This window comes from Gallinula chloropus (assembly GCF_964237585.1).
Source record: "Gallinula chloropus genome assembly, chromosome: 4".
Classification (NCBI taxonomy): Eukaryota; Metazoa; Chordata; class Aves; order Gruiformes; family Rallidae; genus Gallinula; species Gallinula chloropus.
The window spans coordinates 37,485,070-37,505,508 of NC_140088.1; the positions used below are offsets into that span (position 1 = coordinate 37,485,070).

General features: G+C 56.9%; 1 protein-coding gene across 1 annotated transcript in view; it reads right to left on the reverse strand.

Annotated features, from left to right (window-relative positions):
- Positions 1 to 4,545: 4,545 nt before the first annotated feature.
- MYRF (myelin regulatory factor) overlaps positions 4,546 to 20,439 on the reverse strand; it is a gene marked incomplete at its 5' end in the record, with an annotated part of 55,590 nt that continues 39,696 nt past the window's right edge. The window contains 20 exons of the mRNA XM_084262942.1: positions 4,546 to 4,648; positions 4,880 to 4,954; positions 5,359 to 5,461; positions 5,607 to 5,681; positions 6,539 to 6,626; positions 7,169 to 7,462; positions 8,252 to 8,413; positions 8,616 to 8,701; positions 9,657 to 9,737; positions 10,402 to 10,470; positions 10,642 to 10,730; positions 11,042 to 11,114; positions 11,618 to 11,778; positions 12,844 to 12,953; positions 13,337 to 13,445; positions 14,088 to 14,288; positions 15,787 to 15,877; positions 16,195 to 16,305; positions 16,578 to 16,654; positions 17,114 to 17,309. Coding sequence (XP_084119068.1) covers positions 4,562 to 4,648; positions 4,880 to 4,954; positions 5,359 to 5,461; positions 5,607 to 5,681; positions 6,539 to 6,626; positions 7,169 to 7,462; positions 8,252 to 8,413; positions 8,616 to 8,701; positions 9,657 to 9,737; positions 10,402 to 10,470; positions 10,642 to 10,730; positions 11,042 to 11,114; positions 11,618 to 11,778; positions 12,844 to 12,953; positions 13,337 to 13,445; positions 14,088 to 14,288; positions 15,787 to 15,877; positions 16,195 to 16,305; positions 16,578 to 16,654; positions 17,114 to 17,309 — 2,338 coding nt within the window. The 3' untranslated portion in view covers positions 4,546 to 4,561. The remainder of the gene's footprint in view (positions 4,649 to 4,879; positions 4,955 to 5,358; positions 5,462 to 5,606; positions 5,682 to 6,538; positions 6,627 to 7,168; positions 7,463 to 8,251; positions 8,414 to 8,615; positions 8,702 to 9,656; positions 9,738 to 10,401; positions 10,471 to 10,641; positions 10,731 to 11,041; positions 11,115 to 11,617; positions 11,779 to 12,843; positions 12,954 to 13,336; positions 13,446 to 14,087; positions 14,289 to 15,786; positions 15,878 to 16,194; positions 16,306 to 16,577; positions 16,655 to 17,113; positions 17,310 to 20,439) is intronic.

The window sequence follows — 20,439 nt, forward strand, 5'->3', positions numbered from 1 at the left end:
CCATGCTCCTGCAGCATGTGGGTGATGGCAGCGACCGCCTGGACATAGGGCCTGGCCCCAGCAAAACTGGCTGGGCTCTGTGCTGGAGTGGCTCCTCGGCCACAAAGCTGGTCTGGTGGGTGACACAAGCTGAGGATTTTTGGGAGGAATGGCTGCAGTACAAGTCGGAATAATCTTGCAGCTGGCTGTGCCCTTCAGTTAAGTAGGGAATTAGCAGCCCTGTCCCTAAATGAGTCTGTTTATGGCATGCCTAATGGTAAGCTAAACCATATCTTAGGGATATGGTTTAGCTTAGGATGGGAATGGTTGGACTCGATGAGCTTCAAAGGTCTCTTCCAACCTTGTTATTCTGTGATTTTTATGGGTAGCTTTGAATTTGTAGCCCAGGTCTGAAACCTAATTGCTTTGAAAGCCAGGAATTCAACAGGTAGCCTAGGGATTTAGACCCCTGATTTCCCACTTGGGAAGAAGCTTTCCTTCTGCGGATGTTTTCAGCTGCCTCCAGATCTGGCCATGAGCGATGAGAGCTCATTTTGCTGCCTGTGGAAAAGGTACAGAGCAGGTAGTAAAGTGTTCTGAGCCTGGTGGGATGTGCCTGGAGACTCCTGTTAACTAATGACACTGGGGTTCCTCCATGTTCTAACTCCTGAAGGGACAGGCTGTTGTCTCACAGCTGGGGAGGAATGGGCGAGGAGCCGTCCTTGGATACAAAGCAGCATTTATATATTTATTTGTACGGGCATATTTACCTCCAGCGTAAAACAAAGTCTAAATAAGCCAAACAAAACCAGGTGGGGGGGGAGGGGAACAAAAAAAAAAAAGGAAGTGGGGAATCTGGAGACTTGGCACTCGAATTCAGCAAAATATAAATATAAATCAGGAAGAGAGGAGGGAAACCACACTTGTTCCCCACAAATAAAAACCGATAAAATCAGTAACACCTGCTAAGAATGCAACTCTACAAACTTGCTGGCAATATACAGTGATTAAAGCTGTGACAGCAACGTTTAAACCAAACAAATTAGTGCTTTGCTTCCGTGGTGGTTTGTTTCTCTCCTTAATTCTCGCAGCGGCGGTGCAGTCTCTATTTACAGGCTTTAAGCTCTAACGCAGGGCAGAACATCTGTGGGTTTGCTTCTGAAACAAACTCCAAAACGGCCCAACTTTGGCAAGCGGCTTCGTTTCCAGCTCGTCTTCCTCCCTGCCAAGAATGTCTAGAGAGATGAAGCGTCTCGCTTCTAGCGGAAAGGAAAGGGGCTCCCCACACCCTGCCCCCCAGAACCTCCCCAAAACCGGAGCCGTTGGCTCAGAGCTCCCTCCATCCCATGTGGGGAAAGGCCTGATTGTTAACTCTTGTTACTGATTGGGGATGGGGAACACAGCTTCAGTTAGGGCAGAGACAACGGGGTGGGGGGTGACCTGGGGCTCTATGCAAACGGCTGTAGGAACAAGCCCATGACCCTTCAATAACATTACAGACCCCTCATGAGCTCGTTTCTGCCTCACTCTGCAGTGGCCTGTGGAACCGGCCTACGCTTTGTGATGTATTTTTGGGACAAAAGGTGCCATTCACTCTATATGAGATGCTGGAAACTGTGTGCTGAAGCCCTTTCCTCTCCATCCCAGGGCTGGCGGTCAGGCTGGTGCTGCCCAAACAGCTGCAGGCAGGCAGGGCTGGCTGCTTTGTGTGAAGGGATCACCACACCTCTGTTATTAAGCGAACTGGCCACCCTGTTGTGAGGCATGGGTGGGAAACCGCCGCTCCCTTGTGCGGTCCTCTGAGCAGAAAAAAGGCACTAGAGATGCTTCCATAGCCCTTCAGGCACTTGGGTTTTTGGGGGCCACCATAAACCCCCCAAGCTGAGCATTGCAGGGACACCTGAGAGACTCCGGCTCCTCCTGAGCTGCTGCTTCCAGCCCGTTTCTGGTGATTGATTGATTCCTTCCTTCTCCTCCAGGAATGTATTTCCCCTGCAGCGGAGCCGGGATGAGCAGGGAGAGGGGTTGGATTGGCGCTGGTGATTGCAGGCTGTGCTTTCCACTCCGACCCTCGCACTGCCGCCCCTTAACTGAACACACGGGCACTTGGTCCAGCTGGACAATCCCAGGGAAAAGAGGAGGTGTGAGTAGGCTACTTCTCGGCTGCGCAGACGTCGGACAACACGTGGCATCGCTCACCCGGATAAGGACTTGCCAGACTGATTGCCAAGTGGGGCATCAAAGCTGCTGAGAAAGTCACTTCCCAGGTGAAGGCCAAGCAGAAAAGCTCAGGGCGGGTGGAGGGAAGAACGCTGAGCACCAGCTGGCTTCTCCGAGCGCTGTGTCAGAGGGTTTCCTTCCCAGGTGCAGACAGAACCAGGGAATGCTGCTGAGTGTGGAGCTGACCTGTTTGCATGTCAGTGCTCCAAATCCTTAGGATGTCTTGCTTTCCTGCTGAGCTCCCCAAAGTCGGCAGTGCCCTAGCTTTGCTCCTCAGCTGCCCAGCAGTCCCTGCTTGCTTGCCAGTTCCTGCCTGCCCAGGCTTCAGCGCGGGTGTAGAAGCTGGAGAGTGTCACCAATCTGTAGTTAAGCCCGTCGGAATGGAGACTTGACCTTGAAATCACCCTGACATTAAAAAACCAGGGTCCTTTGGCAGTGGAGACACTGAGCCCTAGCTGTGTCACCAGGAATCGCAAGGCTGTGGCTGCTTTGCTGGGACCAGCTCAGAAAGAAGTTCTGAGGTGGCAGACAGGAGACAAAACTGCTCCCCGGGCTTTGGGACGACATGCACAGGAAACAGCTTTCTATCTGGAGCTAAACAGAAACCCAACCCGACAAAACCTCTTTGCAGCTTGTGTCTCCGGCAGGGCAGAGCCAGCCACATGCTCCCCGGCGCTGTCAGAGGGATTGCTCCCCAGTGCTGTCAGAGGGATTGCTGCATCCATTGCTGCTGAAGGCAACCAAATGCAGTAGCCAGAGCCTGATGCAGTTTCCCAAAAAACATTCTGAGGTCGAGCTGCCTGCACCCAGTGACAGAGCTGCCTGGGACAGAAGGTGCAATCCTCTCTGGAACCAGCTTTGGAGTGCGCTTCAGGCCTGGCGAGCGGCATTTCTCCCATCACCGCCCTGCTGCGGCCGCCGTTCCTTCAGCGAAACGCAGCTCAGACGTAAGAACTGGGGGGTGGCTCAGCCTCCAGGAATGCAGACATCTCCTTTAGCAAGGGGTGCTGGAGCAGGATGGGGAAGATGCCACGTGCGCCCATCAGCCAGGTCCCAGCACCGCCGTAGCAGCCAAGCTCTAGCACGGAGCTCAGCTGTGACCCCCCGTGGGTTCCCTGTGCGAGACACGCTGAGCTCAACAGCAACAGAATTCAGAGACCCATTTTTATACGGCTTAAAAAACAGTAATAATTCAGTAGTTTAGCAAGTTAAGAACTTGTAACAGTAAAACACCCAAAATACACTCAACATCATAACTGCTTTCCAAGACCAGAGACAGCAAGGACTCACAGTCACCACTGCCCCCCCAGCTTGGTGGGAAACGTCAGCCTCCCCCGTGCTCAGCAGGGATCTGTTAGCCAGAGGAGGGGGAGTGTGTGTGATGAAGCCCCGTCACGTATCCCCAATGACCCAGCCTTGCGCTGTGGGGCTTTGCCAGTGGTGTCCCTGTGGCACATCTGGGCAGAGGTGGCTGCGTTGACTCATGAGCCGACCAGACAGTTCCACACACACCTCTGCCAAATGAAAACAAAACCAAACCCCAAAACTCAGACAGGTCCCCATGGTGACTTCTCTCCCATGGGTTGGTGGCAAGTGTCCCCGTGTGTGGTTTGGCCTGGGCACAGCCGCAGCAGCAGCATCAGGGGGGTTTATCCATCCGAGGAGGGGCACGGTGAAAGTTAGATACAGCAAGGAGGGGGGACAGGGCTAATGGGAAGCCACACCTTCTCTTGATGCCCACAGAGGAGAGTCCATTAGCAGGTCCAGGGAGGAGTCTGTGGAGTGGGGCTGTGGGGATGGCCCTGAGCCAACTAGAAGGACCAGCAACTCCAGTGTATGACTTCCAGTACGTCCAGGCACAGCCTTCCTTTCCAGGCCAAACTCCAGCATTTCGCTCTTGGAAAGGGCTCCAGTGTTGACGAATTCCAGTGTTGCAAAGAATCGATGTGGCGTGTCCAGGGCCACTGGGCCAGCACAAGAGGGAGCACCCACCCTCTGGGACACAGCAGACCTGTCCACCTTTAGTCCAGCCTGATGTTTTGAAATCCAGTGTTGCAAAGGGAGGGAGAAGCGACAGAGGACACCAACGTCCCCAGTAAGGGGAGGAGAGAGATGTTTTGGGGTGGCATGGGCTGGTGGGAGTCGGTGTGAGGTGATACCCTCCAGGGCTAGTTGAGTTTCCATGCGTTAGGTCTGATGTTCCACGCGGGCTGTGCATCGCCAGCCACAACCAAACCAGCTCCATGCAAGAGACAGGGGTAAGGTGGTGCTGGGGGCTAGCGGAGGAGGGTGTCCAGGAATCTCCCCAGTGTCACCAGTCCACCTCCTCTCTCCAACCAGAGGGCGCTGGTGCTGCCAGGACTCACTCACAGAGCCAGTAAAACTGAAAATAATAGTCAGTGAAGAGGTGTCCCATCTGTTCGGGGGCAGTGCTGCAGTTGGCTTGGCCCTGGGAGAGAGGGAAAAAAACAAGCTTACAGTTGGGGACATGAGGAGTCTTCTGGGGGGCAGGGAAAAAACATCCCCCAGCTACCTGGGGAACCAGGAAGGCGACAGCGCGATGGAGAGGGCCGTGGGAGGCTCTCGGCACAGCGCAGCTGCTCAACCTGCCGTGGGGCTGGCTCTCCCCTCCCGCTTGCCCCAGGACAAGAGGAAAGAGGAAGGAGCTGCTGGTACTCACGGGCTGCGCTACCCTGAAGTGGTAGGTAAACTCCTGGAATGACATCATCACAAGAGGCCAACGATGCGTTGTTTCCTGGGGATGAAGAAGAGAACAGCTGGGATGAGACGGGGGCTGAGCATCAGGGGATGTCCTCCAGGCCCGAAGCAGCATGGGACCACACAACCCTGTGCGGTCGAGCGGAGGAGCAACCTCTCCATGGTCAGCCATGGAGCTGGATGGAGGGGGGAAGCGGGCTCTGGCACAGGCTCCACACATGCAGACCTGCAAAATCCCCTTGAAGGGATGTCATCAGGACATGTTTGGGCAGCTTACAGCCGGGTCTTTTCCCCGCAGTCCTGGGGAAAAGGGGGCTGTGATGATTTCATTGAGTGATGGCTTGTATCAGGCTGTCCCTTCCGTAGGGGTTGTTGGTGGGATGACCCTCAAGGTGTGCAGATGTTGTGGGCTGTAACTTCCCTCCTTCCCTCCCACCCTACCTGTGCCTCAGCAGTGTCGCTGGAGCTGTTCGTGCTCGTGGCATCCTGGCAAGGGGCTCTGGAGACAAGGCCACAGAGGGAGATGGACACGGCAGAGGAGGAGCTGGGGAGACAAGATGTGGTAAGACCCTGGATGGGAGCAGCCTCCGCCGTCTCTGCCCCAGGTCAGGCAGGAGACCGCGGGCCGTGGCACCCAGCCAGTGTCAGGGCTACCGAAACCGCCCGAGAGATGGAGCCGGTCCACTCACTTCATCTCCAGGGTCAGGTTGGTGTTCACTGCTGTGAGCTGGTTGACAGGGATGCGGTAGGTGAAGTTTCCAGTCCTAGGGACACGGATCAAGGGTTAGAGCATGCTATGGCATTTCAGGCATTGGGACGGACCTGAAATATCTGCTGGGCTGAGACTTCAGAGGGGAAGGCTGCCCAGGCTCGTTCTCAAGTGGGGTTGGCAGGTCAGGGAGGTTCTCCTGCCCCTCTGCTCTGCCCTGGGGAGGGCTCCCTGGGGCAGGAAGGACAGGGAGCTCCTTGGAGAGGGGACAGCAAAGGGCTTCAGAGATGATGAAGGCACCAGAACCTCTCTGATACAGAGAGGCTGAGGGACTCAGGGCTGGTCAGCCCAGAGAAGAGAAGACTGAGGGGGATCTTCTGAGTGCTGAGAAACCCGTGAGGGGTGGGCTCAGGAGGACGGGTCAGTCTGTGTTCAGTGGTGCCCAGGGACAGGACAAAGGACCGTGAACACACACTGGAGCAGAGGAAGTTCCCCCTAACCCTGAGGAGGAACTTCTTTGCTGGGAGGGTGGCAGAGCCCTGGGCCAGGCTGCCCAGAGAGGTTGGGAAGTCTCCATCTCTGGAGACATTTAAACCCCGTGATCCTGGGCACTGTCCTGTGCAGCCTGCTCGAGGGGACTGGGCTCTGAGGGGGTGGGACTGGGGGATCTCCAGAGGTCCCTTCCAGCTCCCCCAGCTCGGGATTCTGTGATGCCTAAGGGTGATCTCATCACCAAATGCATATTCCTGCGCTCTGAGCGATGGATTCGGAGCCCCAGCTCCTCCACCTGGGCAGCAGTATGGGCTGCCATGGGGTGAGGGCAGGAAATGGCCTGAAGCTCCAGGAGCTGCCTGGCTGCCGTCTCCCCTGGAGCTCCCACAGTGCTGCTGCCACCCGCCTCGCCTTGCTCACCTGCACGTGTCAGCAGCTGCGCAGTACTGGGACTGAATGGCCATGTTGATCTCCACGATCCGGACGGATTGCAGCACTGGGCTTGGCCCTGTGGGTGGGATAACAGGCTGTTGAGGAACAGCAAAGGGATGGCAGCTGGGGTGCTGTGAGCGGGAAGGGCTGGAAGGGATGCCTGGCCCTGACATCACCTTTCCTCATTACCCTGTCACCAGAGTGGGGGACAGATTGCTGCAGGACTGTGCTAACACTGGGACCAGGCATGGAGAGCCAGGAGAAGGGGTGTCCCAACACGTGCCAACAGCTGGGCATCAACACCCCGTGTTCTCTCTGCTGCCAGCCCGACCGAGCCTGTGCCTGTTTTCCTTGAGATCTGGTTTAGAAACGCCTGAGCAAGCCAAGATGGGGGTGAGAACAGAGGTGCCTGTACATGGTCTCAGAAGGGAACTAGCGACCATCTTGCATGGTCAGGAAGTGTAGGGCTGTACTGGGAGAGCTGGGAGCACAATAAGCTGCAGGATGGGGACAGAGCGAGAGCTGTGCAGGGCAGGCAAGAGCCAGTTGGTTCAAGACACTCAATAAGAGAGAACCAGCATGGCTGGCAGGGAGGGAAGAAGAGAGGAGTCCACCTACCATCCATGCCAGGATCCTCCGTGCGGGGCCACTCGCTCACCGGCTGCTTGACGCTGCGCTGCTGCCGAGCCTGCCCCAGCGGGGAGTTGCTGCGGGAGAGCGAGAGGTTGGAGATGTACTTGGATTTGCCCTGGATGTGGGTGAAGGGGGAAGAGGGGCTGGCATTGGGGCTGCCGAAGCTCTGAGACCTGTCAGGCGTCTTTGGCCACTTGGCGTAGGAGGCGGCTTTCCCGGTGATGCCCCTGGATTTGGCTTTGATGTTTGTCACTGGCAGGAGCGAGGTCTGACTTTGGTCTGGGAAGGGAAGGGACAGAAAGGTTGTGCTGAGAGGCAGAGAGTGGCCAGCAGTGCCCACCTCCAAGCCAGCACAGAGGGATCAGCCATCCACTCTGGCTACATCCAGTCCTCATGTCACCTCCTGCATCCCCCCGGCCCCTCCTCAAGCAGCTGAGGCTTCCCAGCCTCCGTGCCTAAAGCGGCTGGTGGGATCCCCACGGCGAAGGGAAGCTAGAGCAGGGTGCGGGGCCGATGCTGGGGCGCACGGCCTTTAAGGCTCATGCTCCAGGGGTGCTCCAGCTCTGCAGTGACTGCCTGAGGGGCTGTTCCTCCTGGAACAGCAACCATGATGGAGCAAGAGCGCTCGCAAATGCCATGCTTGAGCAGCCAGGAGACTCCTGGCCTGTCAGCACCCTGCTCAAAGCAAGCACAGCAGTGAGGTCAGACTGCAAGGTCCCACTGCTCGGGCACGCCGGCCAGCCCTGTGTAGCCTCCAGTGACCATGCTGGCAAAGCTGGCAGCTCCGAAGACCTCTTGGCCCCCACTCACCCCTGGCAGCACGACCACGGACGTCCGACCCATGCCAGGCAGCTGAGCCTGGCAGTCCCATTTTGCCCTGTGGCTGCTTGCCACAACAGGTCCAAACCCAGGCAGCAGGAGCACAGGAGACCACACATGTTTTGAGGAGCACGTCCTTTTTGGAACGTGCAGAGGTAGGGCAGGAGGTAGGACAGGAGGGGGCTGGGGACATGAGGGGATGCAATGGTGGGACAGATGCACCTCCTGGGTGTCTGGGCTGGGACTTACCTGTCCGGTTAGTGGCGTGAGTGGGGCTGGTCGCGGAGAGGGCGATGGAGGAGACATTGGTGGGAGCAGCAGAGCAGCACACGGAGAAACACGGTGGGCTGAAGCAGGCTAGCACACTGTGACCAGGCGAGCCAAAGAGCAAGTCCCGCGTGTCCTCTGTGGCTGCAGGGCAAACGGCAGGAACATGTGGGGTAATTTGAGGGGAGAGGTGTCTAACAGGAGCAGCACCGAGCCCTTTTCCCCAGGACCTCCCAGCACAGCGCTGGCAAGCCCCTGGTGCGGAGGAGCAGCCATGTTCATCACCCACCACCACGACCCATCACGGTGCCGGGCCTGCCAGGCCCTCTGCTGCACCCTGACCTACCGTGGTGCGTGAGGGTCCTGCCGCCGGCTCCGTCTGACGCAGCTGTGGATCGCACCATCTGCGTTTTATCGAAGTTCTGGCTCGACCTGAAACGCAGGGAAACGTGGGTGAAAAACCTCTCCCCTGGGGTAGGATAGCAGCATGCTCTGTGAAGAAGGGAGCGGCTGTAGCAGTGAGTGGGGCGATGGGACCCTGTACACGGACATGTAGAGTGAGTAGCCAAGACCAGAGCAATTTGGGGAAGGAAAGGTGGGAGAGAGGCACCCAAGTGGAGAAGGCAGAGAGGAGAGCTAGGGAATGCCACAGCAAATCGCCTGGCAGTCCTGGATCTGGCAGGGACATGTCCCAGCTGGCTCACAGGACAGCAGCAGATGGTTCAAGAGGACCATCTGAGGTGTGCTCAATGAACTCCAACAGTGATCTCTGGGGTGTATTTAGGTGCTTTGGCCATAACGGGCTCTGAGCCTGGAGGAAACTGAGGGGTGACCTCATCAATGTCCATAAATATGCAAAGGGTGAGAGTCAGGAGCCCGGAGCCAGGCTCTGCTCAGGGATGGCAGTGACAGGACACAGGGCAGCGGGTGCGAGCTGGAACAGAGGAAGTTCCATGGGAATGTCAGGAGGAACTTAGTCCCTGTGAGGGTGCTGGAGCCCTGGGACAGGCTGCCCAGAGAGGTTGGGGAGTCTCCTTCTCCGGAGACATTCAAACCCGCCTGGATGCATTCCTGGGGGGGATTTAGTCTGGGTGATCCTGCTCTGGCAGGGGTGGGACTGGGTGAGCTTTCAGGGTGCCTTCCAATCCCTAACGCTCTGGGATTCTGTGATTAATTGACTCTTCAATCCTAATTTCCCCTTCCTGATGGGATCCATAATCCTGCCTCCTGAAGCCCCACTTGCTAAAGCATATCCAATATCTCTTTCCTTCCCAATGCTTTCAGCACAGCTTAAGGCTCTTGGTCTTCCATGGTGCAGGTGGAAGGAGAGGAACTGAGAGAAGGGATGCAGCTGTTAAATAGCAGTATAACGAAACAGTAAACATACCGTGGACACAGAGCGACCGGAACCCCAGGACCCCTGTGCCGAAAGAGGGCCAGGAGACAGGCAGTGGGCACAGCAAAAGAGCTACAGGGCAGTGAAGGGCAGCGGGAAGAAGAGGCAGGTCGGAGGACGAGGAGGATGGGGAGGAATGAAAGAGGGTGTGTGGAAGGTGATGACGGGCATCAAAAGACAAGAGTGGGAAAATTAAAGTGGGAAGAAAATGGGTTGTGTCAGAGGTTGTAACCAGAACGGGAGGGAGAGAAATAGGACAGGGAAAAGAGAGAGAGAGAAAGAGAGACTCATTATCTGGTAACACAAGCTCCCAACAGCGTGAAGCGTGCCAGAACTGCGTGCCCGGCGCAGGCTGCCCACACGGACACTTGCTGGGCTGGGGCCGGTGCCTCGCTGCCCTCTCTGTGCTACGGACAGTTTGCGGAGGAGAACCTCTGCCCAGTACAGACTGGCCCAGCCCACTGCAATCAGCAGGACAACACTCTCTGAATGTTCAGACCGGTCCCAAGTGGGTACGTAGGCAGCCAAACCATGGGACATCATCTTCTCTGTTCCTCACTTCTTGCTTGAGGTGAGTTACCTGATGTTGCACTTGGGTGTGCGGATGGGTTCCGTTGGCCTGACAGCCTGACGCACTGGGACTGTGGCCAATAACGCCACACCAGCTGCTTTTGGTATTTCAGACTACATCCACTATGGCCACTACATCCCTCCCACAGAGCCCAGCAGCACCTACCCATCGATATCCACAAGGTCCTCTTCACTGCGCAGGCTCAGCACGTAGAGCGTGGACATGGACACCACGCTGGAAAGGCAAAGAGAGGTACAGGCTGAGAATGGGTGTGGGGCACAGGACGTGGCACGGTGCTGATCCAAGAGGTTTCGGACCGTGAAAGGAGCCGTAGGTCTACAGCCCCTCACTGCACACCCCACGGATGGTGCGGGCCAAACCGCTGAGCCGGAGAGACCTTCTCACCTGAATGCCATGATGATGACCAGGGCAATGATGGTGCCCTGCAGGAAGCGCTGGCTGATGCAGGCCTGTTCGGGGACAACTGATGGTGACTGCAAGAGAAGAAACCCCAAGATCACCTCAGGACTCCTTACTGGCTCTGGTCCTCGCATCCAGCCCACCCCAAGCCCTCATCCTGCTCCCCTGCAAGCCCTGACCCCTTGCAGAGCAGAAGCTGGATAATGTCTTCGTTAGGCACAGATGGAAAGGAAGGAGAGATCATGGAAACGGGAGCAGGAGAGAGAGACAGGCTTGCTCCCTCTGCAGCAAGTGTGAGGAAACCTGTGAGGACCCTGCAGATGACCTTTCCCAGACAGGCCACCCTCCTCTGCGCAGTGCTGGTGCTTCGGGGGTGGTCTTTTACCTTGCTGGCCACTTTGTGGGGCCTCTTTTTGTGGGGCATGCTTCCTGCACGGCTGAACTGGCTTCCTGTTTGGCTGCAAGGAGAAAGGAGGAATGGAGCTGAGCTGTGCAGGGAGAGCACTCAGAGCGATTCCCAGGAAAATAAACCCCCGTCACTCTCTGCTTGGGGAGAAAGCTGTGTGGTATGGCAGTGTCAAAGCCATGTCACTTCCTTTGCTCAGGGGCAGGTGTCTGGTCCAGAGCCAGAATCCTGCCCCCAAACCAGCATAAGCTGCTCAGGGTCAGTATGGCGATTTTGGAAGCACAAGAAGCTCTTTGCTCTGAGAAAGGCACTCATTTGCTCCAGGGAAACACAGACACAGCTTCACGCTGGGAGCTTCTGGGGGCTGGTCTGAGAGCAGGAGGTTGGTATGTGTCCACCAGACCTGTCTCAGCAATCTCAGCTCCCTGAATCTACCCCAGGGTAAAGACAACTGCCAACACCCCACCACACCTCCCCTTGCCCCCTTCCCCAACTTGAGCTGTCCTCAAAAGGAGACCCCCCACTTCTGGCCCCGTGCCCTCAGTGTGCCCGTACCTGAATGCCCCAGAGCTCACGGTTGACTTCATGCTGTCCAGCCGCTTCAGCTTGGCCAGTTTGTGGCTCCACCTCTCCAGCTCATCGATGCGGGTCTCCAGGTTGTCCGTCAGTTTGCACAGCTCCTTCACCGCTCCCACGTTCTCCATGAAGATGCGCTCCTGCCAGGGAATGGTCTGAGCAGCCTGGCAAGTGGCGGCACTCCGGCTCCCCCACCCCAGATCTGGCCACTCTGACTGTTCCCCCATGCCCTGCCCCAGGGGAAAGGCTACACCACACCCAGCGCTGGGGCAGGGGATCACCCACCATGGCTCACCTAGCTCTCTACAGCCCCTGGATTTTGAGACAGGAGATACTGTCTCCAAACCCAACCAGAACAACATTAGTGCAGGATCTCCGAGAGCTCTGTCTCCTTCTCTGCCCCTCCCCAGCCCTCTAAGTCTGTCTCTTTCTCTACAGCACGAGCTTTTGGAGTTCTTCTGCAGCTCTGGCATCATCCAACAGCTAGAGCAGCCCACGCAGCTTGCCGTGATGGGCTGTTCTTCAGTGCACAACAGCTCCCATTGGAGGGGCTGATGCTGAGCTGTGTCCCATGGAGGAGGCAATGGGATGGCAATGGCCTGGCCATAAGCAGGTGGGACAGAAAAGGTCACACTCACAGCTACTGCTAGCTGGTGATGTAACTAGCTGGGATTGAGGCTTCCACAAAGGAGAAATGAGGCACTGAGGTCAGTCCTGGCCATTCCTACTCCGCACAGAGTGATGCAGGAGGGAGCTGGCAGCTTTGGGAGGCTGCCCCCTTGGTGTGAGCTACGGGAGGATGTCCCCTCGATGGCCAGTGCAGCAAACAGGCTGCCACAGGTTACAGAAAGGTCAGGCAGCCAGGTGCTCTAGGTTATCTTGACATAACCACCTTATCTTATCTAGGAAGGAGAGATTATGACTAAGAGCCTCCCTACAGGAGGCTGCCAACAAGGAGCCCTTCCTGAGGGAGATGCTGCCAACTTTCACTAACACTGGGCTAGTTCCTGCCTGCTGATGTCTGCCGTCCACCCAGGGCCGCTCCTGACATCGGAAAGGCCAGCCAGGTCTGAAACTCACATGGGTGGGGTTGGCCTAGAAGCATTTCCCAAGCATCAGAGTTTCCCTCTTTCATTCCCAGTTCCACCACTCCCTTGAGCCAGGTTCCTCCCCCAGCCTCCCTGCCCCTCCTGCCTGCCACCAACCTTGTTCACCACCAGGAAGTTCTCAAGGGTCTTCCCGTTGGAAAAGACCAGGTCCCCAGTGTCCTTCACAGCTTCGGGGAGGATCTCCTTTACCTCCTGAGCAATGACTCCTGCATGAAAACAGCACAGGTCAAGGCAGTCTGGGCAGGGCTCCTCCTGGCACAGCTTTTCCCTGGCGGTTGTTGGTAGGAAGTCTGTTCATGGGGATGACACAAGGGGTGTCCCTCAGCCCGTGCAGGGCCAGGCAGAGCTTGTTGGAGGCCCGGTGGTCAGGGCAGCCCATGCAGGGCTCAGCAACAGAGGAGCAGAGCCTGGTTCCCAGATTACACGGACAGGGCTATTTCCATCACCCTGCTCTAGTGTGTACCCCGGAGAAAGCCAGGTACTTGGAGAAGCCTGGCACCACGAACAAAACGCCCTTGGGGGTTGCAGAACACGAGGTCCAGCGCGGCAGACGCAAGCAGGTCACCGCGGTGTGAGGCAGGGCCCGTACCTGTCTCAGAGGTGCTGTCAATGCCCACCGTGGCCGCAAACTCGGGTTTGTAGTTGTAGTGTACGAGCCGCATGCGGGAGATCCTCTTCAGCTGCTCTGTGGTGTCCACCTGGGACAAACCAGACACATCCGACTCCTAAACTGGGGGGTTGCTTTTAAAGTTCCCATCACTCTGACCCCCAGCAGCAAAACCCTCTCTGGCTCATGGTAACCCCTGTGTGAGACAGCCCTGCACCCTGCACAGGTCACTGGGACAAACAGCATCTGTACTGGGGCCAGCCTCCTGTTCTTGTCCCTGGGCAAGCTCCTGGGACAATGAAGCCAGGAGGAGATGGAGTCCCATTGCACAGCCAGGCTCAGGACAGAGGCACTCCTCATAAACAAGAGACACGAGGGTAACGCAGCTTTTCTGGCCAGGTGCATCCGGCTGAGTGGACTTCAGAGCAGAGCCGAGCCTCTCAGCCTGGCTCCAGCAGGCTTTGCTGTGCTCGCTGACACACCCACGTGCTTTCAAGTCCGAAACTTCCACATGTGCTAGTTCAGGCCAATATTGCCTAGGACACGGCTAGTGGACTGTGTGAGGGACAGACAGACTTCTAAGGCTCCTGCCTTAGTCAGCAGGAGCTCAGGTTGCCCGTAAGGACTATGTCAAAATCAGCAGCTGAAGCAGTCTCATGAGGACACTCAGACCTGTGGTGCCTCTTCAGATCCCCCATCACCCCAAACCTGCCCTGGTTTGCCTGGCTCTTACCTCCTGGATGTCCTCCTTCACTCGGACGTCCGAAGGGTGCATCAGTGAACCCATGACCTTCACATTGCCATGGACCACGAGGGCTTCATCGGGGCGGTCTGTGTTGATGCCCACCCGGCCATGATGAAAAACAGTATCAGGGAGCTGCGCCCGCTGCCAGAGGACATCACTGTCACTCTCAAACTGGCCAGGGTTGGAGGCCTGTGGGGAGACAGGGAAGTGGGCACTGAAAGGCAGGAGTAGCAAAACCAGGGAGGGAAACACTCCAGCACCGCTGGGCAGATGCAGACAGGATGGGGATGTCAGGAGAGCTCCACAGACCCATTGCTCTACGCAGGTCACAAAGGGACTGTAAAGCCATGAGAGGCCACAGGCAACAGGTGGACATCAGAGAGCCCTCAGCTGCTGCCATGGCCCAGACAGCTCCAGGCACACCACACAGCACTGTGCTGTTCCTGCGAGTGGGAAACAGCCACAAGGCAAAGCTTGCACTCAGTGCCCTGACAGCACAGCAGGACCCTGGCTCCGCAGAGGGGAAACGGGGACAGGAAGATCTCAGCTGGAATCAGGGCACGTTCATACAGATAGCCCAGGAAGTAGGAAGGGGGGATTTTGGGATGAACGGTCCAGGTGATGAGATCCTGGCACAGGTGCCCTCTCCAGCCCACAGTGCACTGGATTATAGCCTCAGGAAGACCTTGAGGGTGAGCTGTGGCTGGACAGGCATCAGGGAGCTGGACAGGCAGGCGGGGCAGAGCCAGCCAAGGACGAACAAGACCAAAGAGGTGCGTGGCAGCAGGGATCCGCTGCCAGCCCTGGGAACAGATCCCAGCCAGCCCTGGGAACAGATCCCAGCCAGCCCTTACAGCAGAGGCAGTCCAGCATTTGACTGCTGACCCAGTCTGAGCCCCTCTCCACAGGCACTGAGCCCATGCCTGCTCTCTCCTCTCCCTGAAGGAGTATCCTTGCTCTCTTGAGCTGTCTGTCATCTCAGCTTCCAGAGCTGTTCCAACGGCCCCAGCCAGAACCCCACAGGACTGCAGGAGGAGGTCGTGACACGGATGCTACTCCCACATCCCAAATCCCAAGTTTCTGGCCTGCTGCTGTGCTTCCATGACCCGCTCACACATGGAAGGGGCAGTCCGGGCTGCCTGTGGTTCCTTCTGAGCTGGATACTCTGGAGTCTGGATAACTCATCGCAGACTTACTTGTCTGCAGATTCAGGTGCTCCAAAAGAGCCCCAGGAGAATCTGGAGAGGGTGCTCATCTCTTCCTGCTCCTCTGCATTCCAGCATTGCTGCTTTAGCTCATGCAAGAGGTGCTGACCCAGAAAGGTACCTGGTCTTCCTGCTCCAGGAGACCTCATCTCTGCTGCAGAGTCCCCAAAACAGCATTCCCTCACTCCAGCTCTGCTCTGGACACTGGTCCAGCCTTGGGAGAAGGGGATGCCTTCCCTGTTCTGCAACAGGTTCTTGCATACCCTGAGGCTGCTCTGACTTAAGCAGGCATGGAAAGGCTGGAGCCAGAACCCAGGCACAGACAAGGATAGCTGGAAGCAAGGCAGCAAGAGCGCAGAGAAGGTGAGAGAGGGCTGGGTGGGGAAAGCACTGAGAAGCCAGAGGAAGGCAGGGTTGCCAAGGACATCCAGCAAAGGACTGTAGGAGACCTGCAGAGTTGAGGGGAGGAGAGGGGGACTTACTCTGACAATGATGCGCTCAGAGATGTGGGCTGCGAGCGTGTAGTTCTGGTTCTGCGCATGCGCCTGCAAGGCCACCACTAGCATGAAATACCTGCCAAGAGCGGAGAGAGGTCAGGGTGCCATCCTGCACAGGGAACTGCAGACACCAGGCTGTCATGGTGGGCTTGGTACGCTGCTTCTCCCTGTGCTGCAGGGCACAGGCACCATCCCCAACCCCTCACAGAGCGGGTGAGACCCTTCTCATGGCCACAGCAGATTCTCTCTTTTCTCCACACAGACAAGGACAGACAATTCAGGACCCATCCCCCATGTCCTTCTCCCTCCTGCCACGCTCCCCAACCCAGGGACTGGCACATCTGTAGGACTGAGTGCTCGGAATGGCTCGGAGAAGATATCTGTGCTCCTCACCTCTGGTCTGGGTTGGGCTTGCCTTTCTTCCGCATGTTGTTGGCTGTGGTCTCGCTGAAGTGCAGCCTCCCCACAGTGACTTTGGTGACCTGCTCCGGAGGCAGGTTGACCCTGAGGAAAGGGAAACAGAGGGGGGAGTGAGGACATGCTGGAGAGGAGCCTCTTTAGGGAATGGCCATCTCTTGGCCGGCTCCACCAAGGCAGGTCTGTGAACTGGGCACAGAGCAGAGTCCAGGATATAAAGAGAGGGAAACTTTGCTGTGGGAAAGAGGGAAAATGGACAGTGTGAGACCCGCAGTACGATCCCGAGACCTCAGACTTGGCCTCTTTCCCCACCCTCTCCTGCTCATCCCCTGCATGAACATCCCCTGGGCAGCACTCACGTGACAGGGTTGAAGGGTCGTTTGCTGCGGTCAGACTGCGACTGCTCGATATTGATCGACTGGTTCAAGGCCTCTAGCTGGAGAGAAAGGTTTGGGCATGTGACAACGAGCAGAGAGGTGCGACCTTCCCCTTCCCTCCTCCTCCTCCTCCTCCCCAGCCTTGGCACGGGCCAGCTGCCTGCTTGGCCTCCTGTGGCTCGGTACAGCTGACTTGCAACACCCAACTTGAGTGGGGACCCACTCCAAGCATAGGTACCCCCCCTGCCAAGGGCGGCTGGGGGTGAAAGGATCTTCCCAAAGTGCCTACAAATCTCCAGAGTCAAAGGTGAGGGGCAGCCCTGAAGACACCCAGGCAGTGACTGTGTCCATCTTAGGACTCATACTTCAGGATCTGCCTTGTTCAGGCCTTCAGCACCCTCCTACACATTCCCCTATGATTTAGCAGGTGAAGACGTGGTGTTGCCTGATCCCAGAGCCATCTGCCCAGCACCCCTTCTCCCTCCTGGATTCACTGCTGGCCCTTAGCTCCTGCTTGCCTTCACTCCATGCAGCTTCAGGTAGAAGCACTCTAAGGGTTTCAGGCCCTCGGGGGTCTTCACATACTTGGGATCTCCAAGCATGCCGATGTAGACCGTGACTTGGAAGTGATTCTTCTTCTGGCACACAAAGGCATCGTCACCCACGGAGAAGTTGAAACCCTTGTCAGCATCGACGCGGTACGTGAGCATGGGGCTGTAGAAAAGGCAGGAGGTGTTAGACAGGAGCCCTGCGCACCCCAGGAGACGCTCACGCTTGCGGGGGAAAGGATGAACCACACCCCCCCAGAAGCAGAGGCAAAGAGGAGCCCACACAGCATGGTACACATCCACGGCCCTGGGTGCAGATGCACAGGAACCACCCCACTGGGATGGTGGAATCACCCCCATGTCCCACCACGCACAAACAGCAACTGCATCACGAACAGTCCCACCCCAACACAGTGAAGACCACCTCTACTCAACACATACAGCCACAGAATCATCCTGGGGCACAGCAAGGCACATGGAAGGGGAAGGAGGGTTGTGTTGGGGCCAAAGAGACTCTCCTGCTCTGCACTGATGCTACTCTTGGTGCTCACAGGGCTGACCAGCACAGGTAGGCACTGCCTGATGTGACCGCAGCACCTTGCCTAAGCCCTGCTGTGTGGGGATGAGAAGTCAGGGAAGGTCTGTATCTCCTCGAACCTGCAAGTTTTGCTTTAGGTGGGTCTTTAGCTGGAAAGAAATGCGGTTCCTGGAGCTAGGATTTGATGCAGATGCTGGGGCAACCATCCCTCCACATGCTCCGCTACAGGACTAGTATAGTAATACTATTTGCTGCTAGCGTCCTATAAACCACGCCTGCTCAGCCCTGGCTCAACTCACCCTGGAGATAGTGAGCCCAAAAGCCTGCCCAAAGCCCGGAGCAGACCCCTGAGAGCTCCTCACTGGGAGGAGAAGCCCTGGGAAGGTTGGGGGAGGTCCCACACCTCTGCTCGTTTCACCCGTTGCATTCCTTGGCGCTACCTGCACTTGGCCCCGCTACCAGGCGGTACCGCCTGCGTGCCGGATTCCTGCCGAAATCACAACCACCTGCTCTGGCTGCTGCAAAAAGCTCCCAGTTCCCAGCGGACAGGTCCAGAGGAGGAGGAGGAGGAGGAGGAGGTGGTGGTGGAGGGGGCCTTGGCTGCCCGATGAACACACACCAGCTGGGAAGGTTTAATCTACATCTCCTTAATGGGTTGGTTACCATGGGAATGAGGGAAATATGTGGCCTTTGTAGCAAGTCCCCTTTCTCTCATCATCCAATACCCCAGACCTGGGCTGGTGGGCCCCCAGGACGCTGCCTGCCCTACGCAGGGGGAACAGAGATGCCTCCCCATCAAGCAGTTCTAGCAGAACATCAAAATCCCATCGTTTTTAATTAAAGAGCTATGGACGAGGTAAAGGGGAGCTCAGCCTAGCCTTTGACATCATGCTTAAAAATTCCAGAGCACACTTCCACAACAGCAAACCGCCTCTGACTTCCACTCCAGTTCTTAAAGACAGACAGACAGATACTGCCCAGAGCAAGGGGAGCAGAGGTGAACAGACAGACAGCAACAGATGAGGCAAACATCAGCCACCCCTGGGAAGCTGGAAATATAGAATGGTCACTCTTGTTTCCCAGTGTCCACTTCCTTTCTCCTGGGAAAACAGCCCCACACACACTCTTGAAGGGTTAATGTGGATGAAACCTGTGGGTGTTTCCAGGCAGCCATGAATAATGATGGGATGGCCATGAGCAACTACTCCTCATTTCCTGCACCCAAGGGACCCGGGGCTGGCATGCCAAGCCCCGAACACAAACCAGACGGTGGGAGCAGAGCACTACCTTAGCCCAGAAGCACGAGAGGAATGCCCCGGTGCTCTCACCCCCCGCCCAGGCTCAGCCCCCAATTCTCCATCTGGCTCTTCCTGCTGGGGAGCCATGGCTTGGGCTGGCCTGAGCACCCTCCACACTCACCCTGGGGGTGCCGGAGCCCTTCCTGAATACTTTCACCAAGCCCCACCTCTGCCTGCTGAGCTGCTTCCATCTGCCCAGGACCCCCGAGCATTCCCCACTGTTTTTTAACATAAAAAAGCAGAGGAGAGGGAAGAGCTGCCTGAACTTCCAGACCACGGATGCTTCCAAAACACGCTCTGGTTAACGTCACTCAAACTGATGGCTACTAAAGACATCTGTTGAGAGAGGGGAGACAGCCAGGCTCCCCTTCCTCTGGTCCCTCCAGAGTCCCCTTATCAGAGGTTCCTCTTCTCAGAGTTTTCCTGAAGGCTGTGGCCAGTGCATCCCCTATAGAGGGATCCCTGGGTTAGATCAGAGGCAAGAACCTGCTTTCCAGGTATCAGAGAGGCCAAGGATCTCTGACTGCCCTCAGCACATTAACTTCTGGCCGAGCCAAGGGCCTGCTCTCACACCACCCCTCTTGTAGGATCCCCTGGATCCTATTCCTGTTTCTTTCCTCTACCCTCACATCGTAAATCCCACCAGGAAGCATCAAACTACCTGCCACCTGGTGTGGGGAACCTCAGGGGGTGATATCCCTTCTCTCTTTAGCCACAGAGACCTTAGAGTCACCAATCCCTGCCCCAGACTCAGACCTTGGGCAGCTGGCCCCTTCCGAGATGTGCTGGGAGAAGGAGCGGTGGGTGACCCCACCGCAGAAGCTGTCCCTGGGATTAGGGACCAACACCAGCCACTGAGAAGTCGACGGCCCAGGGGCAGCTGCAGCCACACTGGCTTTTCCCAGGGAGAGCACAGGGGTCGGAGCACAGAGCATCAGGAGTAAAAGGCCTGGGGTCAAACGGATTATTTTTGGCAAAACGCCCTCACTGACAAAAGCAGATTAAGGCAGGGCTTGGGAGGCCAGGATCAGAGGAGAGGAGGCTTCTCCCAGCCTGAGCGAGGGCGAGAGGCTACACACTCCCCACAGCCACACCTGGCACCCACACTTTGAGGAGCAGCGAGCCCCCTCATGCTCCACGTTAAAGTGGAAAGCAAAGGGAAAGGCACCGCATGGAGAAATGAGTCTCTGCTGCAAAGGGAATGGCACAGGGGCCCGTGGCTGAGAGCAGGGTTGCCAGGGGACACTCCTACCCTCAGTTGTTTCCTCTCTGGAAGAAAAGCCTCCCCCATTACTTTCCTTCTTTCCTTTCCTTCCTCCCTTCCTCTCCTTCCTTCATTCCTCAGTATCTCAACAACTCCCTTGAGGGGACACTCGCTAATCCAAGGACCGCTCACTAATTCCATGCAATCCCTGCTTTGTTTCTCTTCCAGGATACAAACACAAGGGTGGAGGACAGGA